At 43.4% G+C, this 16390-nt stretch overlaps 1 protein-coding gene across 1 annotated transcript; it reads right to left on the bottom strand.

The window, feature by feature from the left end:
• Nucleotides 1-13888: 13888 nt before the first annotated feature.
• On the bottom strand, nucleotides 13889-16181 carry LOC306986856 (counting factor associated protein D-like). The gene is made up of 7 exons (XM_079590584.1): nucleotides 16042-16181; nucleotides 15848-15907; nucleotides 15667-15765; nucleotides 15403-15575; nucleotides 14749-14998; nucleotides 14459-14651; nucleotides 13889-14379 (listed from the first exon to the last, which is right to left on the bottom strand). The coding sequence occupies exons 1-7, from the start codon at nucleotides 16175-16177 to the stop codon at nucleotides 14241-14243; spliced, it is 1050 nt and encodes a 349-aa protein (XP_079446710.1). The 5' UTR covers nucleotides 16178-16181; the 3' UTR covers nucleotides 13889-14240.
• Nucleotides 16182-16390: the final 209 nt, after the last annotated feature.

The raw sequence follows: 16390 nt of genomic DNA, 5'->3' as shown, positions 1-16390 counted from the left end.
TAAAAAAACTGAAGCAAATGGACCAGGGGACATATTTTTACAGTGGGGTCAGCTAGATTATTTTATTTACATTCAGTGGTCAATGTTCAACCTTAAGTCAAATAAAACAAATCAATTTCCCGGCACACAGAACAAAATAATAACCGTCATCAGTACATCATTATATATTAAAAAAAAAAAAAAAAAAAAAATATTCATCTCCAACTATCATGTATATCATGTACAATCATTTTCATCAAATATACAGATGTAGAAAAAAGCACATTTGTTTGGGGAATACTGAATAATTTTAGAGTTAAACACCACAATCATTTGTTTTTCTTGGGTCCAGAGAGCAGCTCAAACTCAAGGGGTCATCTGAGAACACTACTTTTTTAAACTGCTTGCCTATAACACCAGCTTAATGCATGAATATTAATTAGATAAATTCATATCGTTTCAGCGAATTCAGCGAATAATGGTTTGGACACCGGTTGCAATTTATATCGGTTGGACTGTAGAATGAGGAGATCTGTGGTTTGATGATGTGATTTATTGTGGAGAACAATATAATTTTTTTTAATTAATTTCCAACCCTTTATTCAAAAACAGAACTGACAGTGCAAATTCACAGTGCAAAAAAATCTTCAGAAAGTTGCTCCTTGAACATCCCTGAGCTGTTAAAGTAATAATAAAAAAAATAATAAAAAATGGACTAACACAAAAAAAACATACACATGTATGCTTTACATCTGATCTGCCAAATATATAGGCTAAATAAAGTGCACAAAAAGATTTTTTATTTAAATAAAAAGATTTTTGTTTAAAGGGACCTGAGCTGTCAGAACAATAAATCATTAAAAAGAAAAATACAAACTTGTGTTTTGTTTAGTTTTTTGTCAAAGATGTTTATAATCTTTAACAAAATGTTTGACATTATTTGACAAGCAAATGCACACAAAAGACAAGTCTCGCACATGGATAATAGGTAATAATAATAGTAGTAATTATTATTATTATAATAGAAGATAATATCTCTAGTCTATCCTAATATTAATTATAAATACAATGTATATAAAATAATATAAAAACAAATACAACATATTGACCACCTCCTATGTGTAAGGTATTTTGCAGCTAATCCTTTCCGAGCATAGTGAAGAGTCATTTAGAGTAAAGAATGAAAAATTCAGTGCTGCAAATTGTGGAAAAAATATTCCCCTTGCAGTGGTAGTGTGACGAAGAGGCTGAGGCAGTCGGATCCATCTGCAGTATTTTATTAACACAGGTAAGCCAGCAGAGATAAGCAGACATAAAACTCAAAACAGCACACAGGTAAGGGTAATCCAAGAATGGTCAAACAGGCGTGAGTCAGGGGCTGGCAGCATAGGTTCATAAACGAGATCAGAGTCCAAGTCAAAAACACAAGAGCAAACACGGGAAAAAGCTAGAGACAGAGTTTGGGTAAAACAAGACTTCACAAATGAACAATGAACAGAGCAGTCCAGATAAAGGGGAGCTGAGTGTACACAGGTGATAATAATGATATGATGAGGAGGTTAATCAGGAGATAATGAGCAGGAGTGGATAATGGGAATTGCAGTCCTTAATATGCAGGAGAGAGCGATCTATTGAAACCAGGAGGAGGCGTTGTTGAGCGTTCCGTGACAGAGCCCCCCCCCCTGCGAGCGGCTCCGGAAGCGAGGACCTGGTCGACGGCGGGGTCTACCACGGGGTCTTGGAGCAGGTCGATCTGGGTGGTCCCGGTGAAAAGCAGCAGTTAATGTGGGGTCCAGGATATCCTGAGACCTGACCCAGGAGCGCTCCACGGGACCGTACCCCTCCCAGTCGATAAGGTATTGCAACACCCCGCCGTGACGTCTGGAGTTCAGGATCTCACGCACCCGGAAAGCCTTGCAAAATTTGAGTATTGCATCTCAAAACCCTTGGTATAATCTATCATTTACAGCAATAAACACACATGACCTATTTTTGTCATTTTTATGGCTATGAATGTGCTCTTAAACTCATAATTAGATTCTGCGACTTTAGCCGGGGTTTTACAGGCTCCACTGTGCTTTATTAAATCCAGAGTCAACACAGCTGTCTACCAGGACATTTTCAGAGCACTTCATGCTTCCTTCATTTTCCAGCAGGATTTGCACCGGCCCACACTGCCAAAAGAACCAAAACCTGGCTCTATGACCATGGTATTACTGTGTAATTACTGTATGATTTCATGTAATATTCAAATTTTCTGGGATTTTGATTTCGTGGGTTTCATAAGCTGTAAGGCATAATCATCAAAATTATAACAAATAAAGGCTTGTAATATCTCACTTTGCATGTAATGAGTCTATATAATATATTAGTTTCACCTGTTAAGTTGAATTCTTAAAATAAATCAACTTTTTGATGATATTCTAATTTTATGACCAGCACCTGTGTATATATATATACATACATACATATGATAAAAAGGTTATGCTTACAACAACATTAATCTGTGCCAACCAGGGAAATGCACGCCGTTTATTTTCTTTGTCATAGTCTTGATGAATCCCACACAATTCAACTCTGGTGCTCTCATCTGTGTAAGGAAGCAGGTATAGGAACAATCATTCATTACATGATGAGAACTGAGGTTCCTTAAGTCAATGCTTAAAGCATTAGTTCTCTATTCTGTCAACATTCATTAACCTCCATGTAGTTCCAAACCTGTAGGACTAAGCAGTAGCGCGGGAAGGGGGGTGCTGCGGGGGCTGCAGCCCACCTCGTTATAGCATCAGCCCCCCTGGTGGGGAGCTGTGGATTTTTTTTTTTTTAAACGTGACACAAAATAAATTAATTAAAATAGACTGACATAACATACTGTGTTTTATATCGGATTAAAATAATGGGCAGTGGATAAGATATAAACTAATTATTAATTATTTTAATATTAGTGAGTAGATAAAAACGGTTACTCCTCATGACGTGCTTTCGTCACCGTCACGTGACTCACGTCACCTCGCTCACACTCGTTTGGTCATGGCTAGCAGAAACGCATTTCTGATTTCTGAAATATTGCATCTCATGATGTATCATATCTTTTTCATGCTGCAATCTTACTTTCATAATCAACATTGATTAAAAAAAAAAAACACTAGCCTATAATATTTAAACGTAAATATGAAACTAAATGTCTTCTTTAAATGCAAATTATTTTTTTAAAAACATAAAAAAATAATGATCATCTCCAGACCGTGACATGGAAATCAAGTTGATTCGAATAACCGTTCTCGAATACCGCGAAAATAAATTTTACGTAGAGCTTGCGAAAACAGATTCAAGGCTGTATCTCCACAACGCTTTGTCGGATTCAGACCAAATTTGGTACATGTCATCACAAGCATGACCTGAGGCTACATGCTGCGTTTCGGCGCAGCGCCACCTACTGGTCCGGAGATATGAAGAATTTATGTTTTTGCTTATAACTTCTGAACGGTTTGTCCAAAAATCACAAAAGTGGTCTCGTTAGGTTCAGGGCGTCATGTTGAGTCGACTGATATCCAATGTTCCCATATCGGCCATTTTGGCTGTCGGCCATTTTGAATTATGTGCTAAAATGCTGTATTTTATGAACGCATGAACGTATCGTTACGAAACTCAGTATGGGTCATCAGTACAAGGCCCTAAAGGTACTCAAAAGATTATGAGACAGCGCCACCTTTTGGTCAAAAGTTATAATGAAATTTCCAAAAATGCTAATAACTTTTGAATAAATTTGCCTATAGTAATGACACTGATCTCAATAGATTCCTTGGGTTATGCTGAAAACATAGATACCAATTTCGCCATAGTCAGTCAAACTTCCTGTCCGCCATCTTTATTTTCTTTTAAAACCTACTTTTTCGAACTCCTCCTAGACCGAACGTCCGATTTTCACCAAAATCGGATCGTGTCATCTCCAGACCGTGCCGAGTAAAAGTTATGGATTTCGTGTCGATAGACGAAACCGTTTTCATATACCGCAGCGGCAAAGTTGATGCATGATGCCAAAATGACTATTCAGGCTTTATGTACAGGCAGTCTTTATATTTCATATTTCAGACTATACAGGCAGCGTCGCATATTATATGCTCAAGCTAACATGTTGGTAAGAAAATCCCACATGTGTGTAGCGGATTTCACCCAGCACCACAAATGAACCACCGACACCAGGCTCTTTGGGGGACCACGTCTGCAGTTTATTAAAGACAGGACAGGAATTAATCAACACTCTCAGTTCTGTGGTCTCTGTCTCGCTCAAATCCAAAGCTGTTCTCCACAACATTTACTAATAAAACAATTTTTTACAGTGTCTCTTTTCGTTCATTTCCTTTCACAACATACATCACAAATTACATACAACACATCTTAAACACACATTCAATTAGATAGATATAATAAATGTAATAATAAATGCATGTAATAAAATGCAATATATATGTATATATATATTATTTTATAGCTTGAAAATACATAAAAGTATGTTTCAATCTAACATCACAATGACAAGATCGTATAGTGGTAATATTTGTTGTTGCAATATAACATGCAGTTTATTAAAGACAGGACAGGAATTAATCAACACTCTCAGTTCTCTTACGTAGAGTTCTCTCGTACTGCGTCGAAAGAACGCTACGGGAAAGTATTTCTTTGTCGAGATTGAAGCCTAAAAATGAATCCTTAATTTTGTAAACATGTAAAACGCTTTTCTGTAGCATACAACCTTAGGCGGAGCAATATCGCTCACCCATTGGCTGCTCCGCCAGAAAAGCACAGCCTATGCGAGGCCAGAGACGCTGACCAATGAGGACGCTTCGCGCCCATTCTGCGTCATCTCCCGCCGAAACAGGCGTGGCCTAGGCCTATAAATACGAGCATAGCTGTCTAACACACCGATTTTTCTTAATTCACGAAGCTGCACGCATCGTTGGATTGGATTCGAGCCGCCACAGCCGTTTGGAACAGCACTTCAGCAGGACGCGCCTCTTACCTGAAGCCGCTGGTCATCGCCTCCTTCAGCCGCCGTTCCCTGCTGCGCTTCTCCGGCGTGGAATATCCTTTACATTATGTGTGTGTGTTTTGTGTGTGTGTTCGCCGTCGCGACACACAGTTTTTCCACCACTAAAAGAGCCGAGCGTCTTTTTCAAGATGCCTCGCACCTCCTGTGGCTCGTGTAGAGCCCCGCTCAGCGACGGGGACCACGTGCTCGTGTTTCCTGCCTGTAAGGATCACGCAGCTTCAGCTCTCGTCGATGGCGGCTGCCATCACTGTGATTGGATGCCTACGGTGACTCTGCGGACTCGCCTGGGGTTCATTACTGAAGCTGCATCTTTCCGCCCGCTGCAGTGCCGCGCCGTGAAAAGCGCCGTGCTCAGCGGAGCCCGGAACCTCCCTCCACCACGAGGTGCTCGCCGCTGCTGCCGCCAGCTTCTCCGCCCGCTTCATGGACTCTCTGACCGACGGACAAGGGCCGCTGTGTGCCGCCGCGTCCGTCATGGACGAGGAAGATGAAGCCGTGTCTGTGGAGGACGACTGCTGTTCTCTCCTCGCTTCGGGTAGCAAGGGATGGGCGAGCTCCGAGGATCTCCCCTCCCCCGCCGCTCGTGAGCGTCGACGGAGAAAGACCAGCATCGATGCGCTTACCGGCTGGATGGCTGCTTTTCTGCAGAGGAACGTACGTTACCGTCCTCACGACCCGCGCCTTTTTCTTCCTGAATTCACGAAGAAATCGCGGAGTCCCGGAAAGCCCCGTTTTCAGCCAGGATGCGCACTTCTGCTTCGAGGAAAGCTAACGTTACAGTGTTAAAATCCCGCCGCGGCCGGATTTCACTAAAATGTCTCGCTCGCACAGTCCCAACATACGCGACCATGCCAGTGTATTTTGCAGTCACCAAATCGGCATCATGGCCCGTTTGCCTGCACACAAACGCCGTTTTCACGACGCCCCAGGTAAATCTGAAAATGTATTTTCTGGTGTCCCGGCCACGGCCGATGGTGTAATGTGTGTATCCGTAATGCCCACGACTCAGTGCCCATTCATACACACAAGCACAGCCCTACACAACAGGGCTTGCACACATAAAATCGACTCTGTCGATTGTGCGTCACATGTAAGTTAGTGAACGTGCCCGCTTTTCAGTGCCCACAATCACAACACACTGTATGTCCCGTGGTTTCTGTAAAAACGAAACGAATGCACGGTCAGTCGGTTCTGATAGACAGTACTCTCTGTGCTACACGGTGTCCCGGCCACAGCCGATGATGTAATGTGTGTAACTGTATGCCCACGACCAGTGCCTATTCGTACACACAATACAGGGCTTGCACACATAAAATCGACTCTTTCGATTGTGCATCATATGTAGTGAGCGTGCCCGCTTTCAAGTGCCCACAATCACTACAAGCTACATGTCACACGTTTTCTATGAAACGAAACCGATGCACGGTCAGTCAGTTCTAATAGACAGTACTCCCCAGTGCTATAAATGTACCCGCGTTCACGCACCCACATTTATTCTCAAACATGCCGAGCCGTACGGGGCTCGCACCGCGCGCTCTCTCTCTCAGCTGAGAGAGCTGAGCGCGCGCGGGCTGCCCGCTCGATTAAGCGCGCCCCCGCATCACGCTGCAATGGCGCCCATGTTACAGCACACGACTGCTCTCGTGTCGCCGCCATTTCGCGACCAGAGCCCGGTTTTTCAACCCGTGCAAGCACAGCCCCGTACAACACAGGGTCTGCACACATAAAATCGACTCATGCCGATTGTGCTTTACATGTAGTGAGCGTGCCCACTGTCCAGTGCCCACAACCACTACACACTGCACGTTCCGCGTTTTCTGTAAAAACGAAACTAACGAACGGTCAGTCAGTACACAAACACAGTGTCCCCGGTGTTATAAATGTGCCCGCCACCAAGCGCCCACGTTTATTCACAATTATAACGAGCCCTACGGGGCTCGCCCCGCGCGCTCTCTCTCAACTCAGAGAGCCGAGCGCGCGCGGGATGCATACTGTGTTAAACATGCCCCCCGCCTCACACGCCACGGCGTCCATGTTACAGCACACGGTTGCTCTCGTGTCGCCGCCATTTCGCGACCAGGGCCCAGATTACATTCAACCCCTAGTCACACGTGCAGATGCATGGGAAAGACTTCCCGGGGTCTCAGAATGGGTGCTAGAGACTATAAAAAGAGGCTATTCGCTACAGTTTCATCGACGCCCTCCCCGTTTCACGGAGAAAGTCGAAACCACGGTTCAGAATGCTCACGACCAGAAAGTTCAGAATGCTCACGACCAGAAAAATCCTCGCGCAGATTCGCCGAGGAGACTGGTTTATGGCGATAGATCTGAAAGACGCGTATTTTCACATACAAATTGCGTCACGTCACAGGTGATTTTTGAGATTCGCCTTCGAGGGCCGGGCATATCAGTACACAGTCCTGCCATTCGGCCTATCCCTAGCACCTCGTACATTTACAGTGTGCATGGACGCGGCGCTGGCACCCCTGAGACTCCGAGGCATTCGAATTCTGAACTATTTGGACGATTGGCTGATTCTGGCTCAATCGCCTTCAGAACTCGCTCACCACAAGACACTAATACTCGATCACCTCGAGTGCTTAGGTCTGAGAGTCAATTGGGAGAAAAGTTCACTGTTTCCCAGTCAAAGGGTCTCCTTTTTAGGACTGGATCTGAACTCGCTGTCTATGACAGCACAGCTGTCATCACAGCGCAGGCAGGACACCCTGCAAATGGCGAAATCCTTCTGCAACGGCCATTTAGTGCCGCTCAAGAGATTTCAGAAAATGCTAGGCCTCATGGCCTCAGCCTCAGCGGTACTGCAGCTGGGCCTGCTGCGCATGCGCCCACTGCAGTTCTGGTTGAAAGCGCGCGTACCGCGCCGAGCATGGTTGCACGGTCGTTATCGCCTCAAGGTCAATCAGGAATGCATTTCAGCCCTGACACCATGGAGAGCGTCAGACTGGTACCGGTCAGGTGTAAGCCTGGGGACTTCCTCGAGCCTGAAGGTGGTGTCCACGGACGCGTCCACCTCAGGCTGGGGAGCACTGCTCGACGGCAGACCGTTCTTTGGCCAGTGGCCAGAACGAGCCAAACTACCGCACATAAACTGCCTGGAAATGATGGCGGTGGACTTTGCGCTGAGGCGTTTTTGTCCCCGGATAAAAGGGCACCACGTCCTGGTCCGTTCGGACAACATGTCGGTAGTAGCCTACATAAACCGCCAGGGGGGCGTGAAATCTCGAAACCTATTCAGGTTAGCGGAACGCATACTGGTATGGGCCCAGCACAACCTGCGCTCGTTGAGAGCAATGCATGTGCCAGGCCACCTGAATGTAGGCCCAGACAGACTCTCACGGAACAATGTTCCGACGGGAGAGTGGTCTCTACACACACAGACAGTGCGTCTGCTGTGGAAAACGTTCGGCAGAGCGGAAATAGACCTGTTTGCAAACCAGGAAAACGCTCACTGCCCAGAATTTTTTTCGAAGAGCACGAATGCGCTGGCCAGTGTCTGGCCCCGCCGTCCGCTCTATGCTTTTCCCCCTGTCTCACTCCTGCCTCAAGTGCTGGAGCGGATCAAGGAAAGCGGATGCTCAGTGCTACTAGTCGCTCCAGACTGGACGAATCAACCCAGGTTCCCAGTTTTGATGCGACTGAAGAGTACTGCCCCGTGGCCGGTTCCAGTGAGGAGAGACCTCCTCTCGCAGGCCAAGGGCTCGATTTTGCATCCTCGCCCGGAGCTCTGGTCCCTACACGTATGGGCCATAAACGGGTACCCGCTAACCTCCCAAAGGGAGTGTTAGACACGATCGAACAGGCTAGGGCTCCGTCTACTAGACGGCTCTACGCTTCCAAATGGTCGGTGTTCTCTGGCTGGTGTTCAGACCAAGGTCTGTCACCGCTCCAGTGCGGGGAAACGGAGATTCTCTCCTTCCTCCAAGAACTGTTGGATAAGGGAAGAACCCCATCCACGCTCAAAGTCTATGTGGCTGCCATATCAGCGTTCGTTAATCCAACGCTTGGCCATTCACTGGGCAGAAACGACCTGGTGGTCCGTTTCCTTAGAGGAGCCAGGAGGTTAAACCCTCCAAGGCCTCCTTCAGTCCCCGTTTGGGACCTTTCTACAGTGTTGAACGCTATGAAAGGGGCCCCTTTCGAGCCTATTCACTCAGTTGACATGAAACACCTGTCTTTCAAGACCGTGTTTCTTCTGGCTCTCGCTTCAGTGAAGCGTGTGGGGGATTTGCAAGCGCTCTCAGTTAGAGCTTCTTGTATGGAGTTCGGGCCAAACGACTCTGTAGTCGTGTTGAAACCGAAGCATGGGTACGTACCTAAGTCCCTCAACACACCGTTCAGGGCTCAGGTCATCTCCCTGTCGGCCCTGCCGGCCTCGGAGGACGGAAATAGCTCCCTTTGCCCGGTCAGGGCATTAAGAGCTTATGTGTCCCGCTCTGCTGTTTTTCGACAGACGGAGCAGCTCTTTGTTTCGTTCAGTGGGCGCTCTAAAGGGCGAGCCGCGACGAAACAGAGTCTATCTCGATGGGTAGTGGATGCCATTGCGCTAGCCTACGCATCTAGAGGTTTGGAATGCCCCCTGGGCATCAGAGCACATTCTACGAGAGGCATGGCCTCTTCGTGGGCTTGGTATAGTGGAATCTCGCTACAAGATATCTGTATGGCGGCAGGCTGGGCCTCCCCGTCTACATTTATACGGTTCTATAACCTAGAGGTTCCTGCGCTGCAGGCTAAACTGCTCTCGGTCTAGAAGACTATGTTTTAGTGTTCCTGCCCCGCGTTGCGGCCCAGGTCACTTCAATGTTTAAGCATCACTCACTGACATGGTGTCCCATGAGCATGCTATTACCCCTCATATATATATTTATATTAATCATATATATGTTATTATGCCCTTAGAGGCACTACTATAAAGGGATGATGCTATTTTAGCCGCTCTCCCTATACTTCTTGGGGTAGGCACTTGTATGCCAGGGCGCGCGCGCCCTTAGGTGTCTGTGTCGGTCCAAGAGCACGCACGGCGTTTTACATGGGGTTCCCGTAGCGTTCTTTCGACGCAGTACGAGAGAACTCTACGTAAGAGAACGTACTCGGTTACTAACGTAACCTCGGTTCTCTCTAGGAGAGGGAACGAGTACTGCGTCTCATGCCGTGCGTGCCCACGCTGCGTCGCTTTCGTGACGAAAATCGGTGTGTTAGACAGCTATGCTCGTATTTATAGGCCTAGGCCACGCCTGTTTCGGCGGGAGATGACGCAGAATGGGCGCGAAGCGTCCTCATTGGTCAGCGTCTCTGGCCTCGCATAGGCTGTGCTTTTCTGGCGGAGCAGCCAATGGGTGAGCGATATTGCTCCGCCTAAGGTTGTATGCTACAGAAAAGCGTTTTACATGTTTACAAAATTAAGGATTAATTTTTAGGCTTCAATCTCGACAAAGAAATACTTTCCCGTAGCGTTCTTTCGACGCAGTACTCGTTCCCTCTCCTAGAGAGAACCGAGGTTACGTTAGTAACCGAGTACGTTCTGTGGTCTCTGTGAGGAGTGTGAAAAGATAGAAAAGTGAACCTCTGTCCCCATTAACACTGTAACTGCATCTGCTATTTCAAGTACACACATGACTACAAATACACAATTTTAGACAGATAAAGACAATATACTTCGACAAAGTTAACTGCATGATACTCTATGAGCGTAATCCACCCTTTTTAATTATATTTAAGAACCATATTACTATAGAAACCCGCCATTCAAAATGGCGTGCGGGCGGCAATTTGAACCAGCACATTAAAGGGCACCTATTATGGAATTTTGAAATTTACCTTTCATGTAGTGTGTAACATAGATCTAAGTGAACAAAAACATCCTGCAAAGTTTGAAATATGAAAGTGCACCGTATATAAAGTTATTGTCTTTCAAAAGTGAGAGTCGACTCTGAGTCATTTTTATGAATCGTTAGAAGACCGAAGCTTTTTCTCTGACTAGATGACGTCAACTTGTCAAGTTATTTGAATACGATACGCCCACTTATTGCTCTCCAAGGCCAGCAGGGAAACATCATGGCGACGAGACGCTGTGTTCTGAAGTGCGGCTCAAAAGCAAACTTTTTTCATCTGCCCAAGGAGGAGCATTTGAAGACTAAGTGGCTACAATTCACTATACCACAGAAGTATAGTCCGAGCCTTGTGCTTTGTTCGCGTCATTTTGAAGACGATTGCTTTTTAAATGCAATCAAACTTGGATTCGCGAGCTGGCTGATATTGAAGGAAGGTTCAGTTCCAAGTGTATTTGCATCAGCTTCCTCCTCCGTATCACAACCTGTAAGTGTTATTAATAATTTGTAGCATGCTTAATAATTATTTTGTTTGTTGTGTAAGCACCGTTTAGCTTCTAGGTCTTCAATGACAATTGTATTGAGATATGTGAAGTGTTTGTCGTTGTTTTCGGAGTTGTCTAAAGAATAGAGTAATATACCTCGTAGTAACGTAACTGCATTTTTTTTTTTTTTGTAAAAACGTTATGTTTATGCATCGGGCTAATGCAAACAAAGACTGATTATGTTTTTACAATATGAACTATGGGCTATGCTCGCTAACATAACATTAAATTCTTTATCTTATTTTTCGTTTTTTACTACAAACTATAAAGCAGTGGACTATAATCATTATTATAATACAATTTAATTGATAAAAGCATCATTGCACTCCGTGTTAAAAATAAGTATTATCTCTGTAAACACTGCTGGGTCATCTGACCAATCAACGCAGATTAGCGTCGCGCAGAGGAGGGGTTTGGAAAAACGAGTCGTTGAACGAATCATTTAAGAGTCGGTGAGCAAATCAGGTAAAAATAAATGCATATTATACGAAAACAAAAGTGTTTTTTGTCATTGCATGCATGTAAAACTGTTGTTGGGGACTCCCACAACAACATTAGGAACATTTTAAATGTCATAATAGGTGCCCTTTAAGAGCTCATTAACACGAAACCCAAAATATGCACAAAAATAACAATATTTAAACACACTAAGTGACTCAATTCAGCATTAAAACATGTCATCCACCGATATTGATCAAAATATTGACTTAATCTATTATATTTAAACACTTTACTTCAGAGCTCGTTTACAACATACCTGTCTCGCTCAAATCCAAAGCTGTTCTAAGCTTTGAGCGAAACGCGATTGGACAAATCAGCAAGTGGAAATGTCACTCAGCCATAAAACTCAATACCGTATTTTAAAACAAAAACGAACATTTTTTCCATATTCTATATAAGATATGAGCAGCAACATGTGCACAGAAACATAAAAATAAAATAAAAATAGATTCAATTTATTTCTGGGAGAGGGACAAAGTTTGCTGGAATAATCACAAAACTCAAAACACTACATGTGTACGGATGACGTCAAAATTAGCCTTTTTAAAGCATATTGCACTCCTTTGTATACTGCTCCGTTATGGATTAAGTTTAAAAAGGCAAGTATGCAGAAGCTCATGGTTGCTTATAATGACTGTATGAGGATTCTGCTCAACAAACCCAGGGGCTCCAGTGCTAGTGACTTGTTTTGTAAGGTAGGGGTCAGCACCTTTCAGGCATTATTGAGGAGACTCGTTTACAAATTCATTTGTCGCCTGAACGACTCCCGGAACAGCATTATTATGGTACTGGTAAATCCTAGGTTTAGTGCCATACGATATCAATCATCATTATGGAAGCACTGGTATAAGTGTCTATATAGAAATGCTGTATTGTAGTCTCTTCTGTTTTTATTTTGTATTTTAAATGTTTGTTGTATGTCTTGTCTGAGCCTTCTAGAATGGACCATGAGTCTGGAATAAAAGTTGATGATGATGATGATGATATCTGCAATGCCTTGACATATTGACACCACACTTTGTATGTGTCATTGTCACTTCACTCTGACCACATCACATCAGTTTCTTAATTGCACCACCTATTGGTCGAAAGTGATAATCCATTAAATCATATTTTTGGTTAATGTATTTGATTTTTCAGCCGTTTCGCCTAAATTCATCTTTAGATGTCTTCAATTGCTCCTTGCTGCAGTTGGTCTCACGCTCCCAGCCATGTTGGCATGTCTTGTCGTCTTGCTTGCGCTTGGCCCCGTTGATTGCTGCTTGCAGCTATATTGTTTCAACTGTTTTTGTCCATACAAAGAAAGTCAGTGGAGTCAAAAACAACATTGGACCCCATTAACTTTCATTATTCAGACAAAAAACAACAACACTGAGGGACTGTTAACATGTCAATGATCTACTAAAAACAGAAAAAGGATTTTCCTTCGCGTTTTTCACGTACAGACGGTTCAGCTCCTGTGTATTTAATTGATCTTCTATTGTGTACACACTCTGCATCTAGACACATTTGACTTTGTACTGGCCCTAAAATCTATGCAAATGACCATGCAACTTTTAACAGTATTTGCTCCACTCTTCCTTCGATCAATCTGAGAAGTTGTTGATACCATCCGATGCTGTGTGTAAATCACACACTAAATTAAATTAGGTTTTGTAAATTAAAATATTACTGTAAAAGGAATATCCGAAAATTATTTGAATTAATTTGACAAAATTTTTAACACTTTCAAACCTTCAAAACCTCAAGCGTTAAAGTAGAAATGAAACGGAAGCCGCAACAGATCTTTTCTTCCATATTGTAAAATAAACAATTTTTTTTTTATAAAAATCAGCCTAATTAAACACTGGTTTTAAACCTGAATTTTGAATAGTCTAGCACAAAAGTTACTTATTGATTTGATACAAAATCTTTGGTCAGAACTGATGTTATGTAGATTTAATCAAAGACAAAACTCATGGCTTGAATCAGTATTTCAATCATTAGTATTTAATTACATTTGGGATTCGATAAGCAATGTCACCATCAACACTTTATACACAGAAGACCGGCTACAAACCATAAACTGAAAATTATACATTTAGTCAAAATAGCTTGAAGATGCAGATACTCAATTAAACCAAATGATGATGATGATTTAGAAAAATATTAAATGACCACTATTCTCATCAGAGGGCAGTTTAAGTTAGTTGATCATACTTAAAACAATGATTAACCTTTAGATTTTAATGACAAACTCTTGCAAAAACACTTAATCTGAGAAGGTTTATCATACTGTATATAATATGTTGGCAACAGACTCAAGGAAATGTTTAAGGACTATTTTGTAACAGCCTTTTTCTTATCTGGAATTAATAAACCTCCTGTCATCCTGGGAATCTCTGCCTTTGACCGATCGGCGAAGTGGTTGATACCGAGGCTGTACGTAAGACCGGCTCTGTTCATAGAGTGCACAAACCTGAGGAGGAAGAGGATGTTAAACAAAACAAACATATGCATCTTAAATCAGACGAGTTCACAGATTTGTTTTTCCTCACCGGAGAGTATGTACAAAGTACATCTCGCGGTCCTCGTGCTCCTTCTCACTTCCATACTGACGCTCAAACTTCTTCTTAAAGGGGCCGAACAAGCGGTGGGCGTGGCTAACAGGAGAGGTGTGGACATAGTCCTGAAGGGGGTTGGCCAATATTTGATGCTCCTCAGGAGGATCCGGAAACTCCTCATACGTTCCTAACACATAAAACCTCAGTGAACATTTGATTAGATGGTGTGTAAGAGTAAAAGAGACGGACAAAGGCATGTCACTGAATGTGTGTTCTCCAGTTACCTTCAGGTGTAATGAAAATGTCAGACTCAGTTCGAGGACTGAAGTCACTGTAGTCAATCATGTATTTGTCATTGTGAGACTCCAGGAGTGTGTTGAAACCCATCATCTCATAGTGGTACGGGACGGCTGGGGAATCACTTCCCTCTGGACGTGTGACCCACAGACGATATGTGTTCTTCTTATGACCAGCCTGTGTGACCTTTTTCCAGACCTCACACTGAACGCCTGCGTAATCCTCCATCTTCTCAAACTGCAAAACAAACAATGATTTTATACACATTTATGGTATGGCATACACAGGTATGGCTACCTATCAGATTTCGGATCGATTTCAAGACCTTAACATTCATTTTAAAATTTTTAAATGATCTCGCATCCTCCTATCTATCTGATCTTATTATTCTGCACCAGCCAGTAAATAATCTGAGATCGGCAGATAAATTATTGCTCCAGGTACCACGGTCCCGACTCAAGCGGAAAGGTGATCGAGCCTTTTCGATAGCCGGCCCTAGGATATGGAATACCTTACCGCTTGCCATCCGCTCCATCCCCACGTTGCATTCTTTTAAAACGGCTTTGGAGAAGCACTTTTATAGCTTGGCATTTAACTCGTTTTTCTAAATAACTTTAGTGTTCTATAGATTCTATACATACTTCAAAGTCCTGCAGATCAGGCAGTGCTGTCTGTGGACGTATTGGATCCTCCTTTGTACCATTAAGCTGGAAATATTTAATAGCTTGTATTTCAGTCTCAGTGGTAACTGGTGTTATCTGGTAAATGGCACCATAATCCAAGTCATTTCCAATCAGAAAAGTGCGCACTGTACCTGAATAGAGAGCATCGATGAAGAGAAGCTACATAAATACCTTTATTTTGATGTTAACATTATGTGACTTAATCATGAGAAGATCACTGACTGTTACGATAGTCGATGCGACTTCTGTTCCCCTCAATGTCGTACCAAACTTCAAACGGTTCCTTTAGCTTATCACCAGAATAAGGCAAAGACAGCTCACCTACATAAAAGAGGGAGATGTAACATACTGAAAAAGAAGTGTACTGTACTGGGATGGACTGTGTAATTAGGCAGTAATGCACCTTTGACATGATACATCTTTCCAAAATCAGGAACGGTTCTGCCGCCAACTGGTGTGGCATCTGGGGAAGAAGACAGAGAGATCACAATTCACTCAATCAACTTTTCCTGCATACTTGCACAACACGTTTAGTGTTCAACACATCACAGAAAATGTGTCATATTATCATGTTTTCTTCCTGTTTTTTCTCTTTACCTGCAGCACACAGCAGAAGCACAAACCCAGCGAGAAGACGCCACATAGTGCAATCTAAAGTAGACAGACACGAGTGTTCGTGGATAACAGAAGTTCGCAATAAAAACACACGAAGGGGGGACTGAATTGACGTCATATTTGACATGAGGGTTCATGGAGGGGATGGACAAATGGACAAATATTATTGAACTGGGTCAAGGTCTGTGTTTGATGTCCGTCGGTAGAGATTGTGTGCCTGGAATCAGTTCACCTTTAACTCCTGGCAAAATGCACTGCGAGTGTGCTGGTGCTTTTAAAGGTACACTCATTCCTGAATTATTGGTTAAGATATATGTAAAAAAGCAATCAG

The sequence above is a fragment of the Phoxinus phoxinus genome (genome assembly GCF_949152265.1).
Source record: "Phoxinus phoxinus genome assembly, chromosome: 19".
Lineage (NCBI taxonomy): Eukaryota > Metazoa > Chordata > Actinopteri > Cypriniformes > Leuciscidae > Phoxinus > Phoxinus phoxinus.
This window is presented reverse-complemented; position numbering and strand designations above follow the sequence as displayed.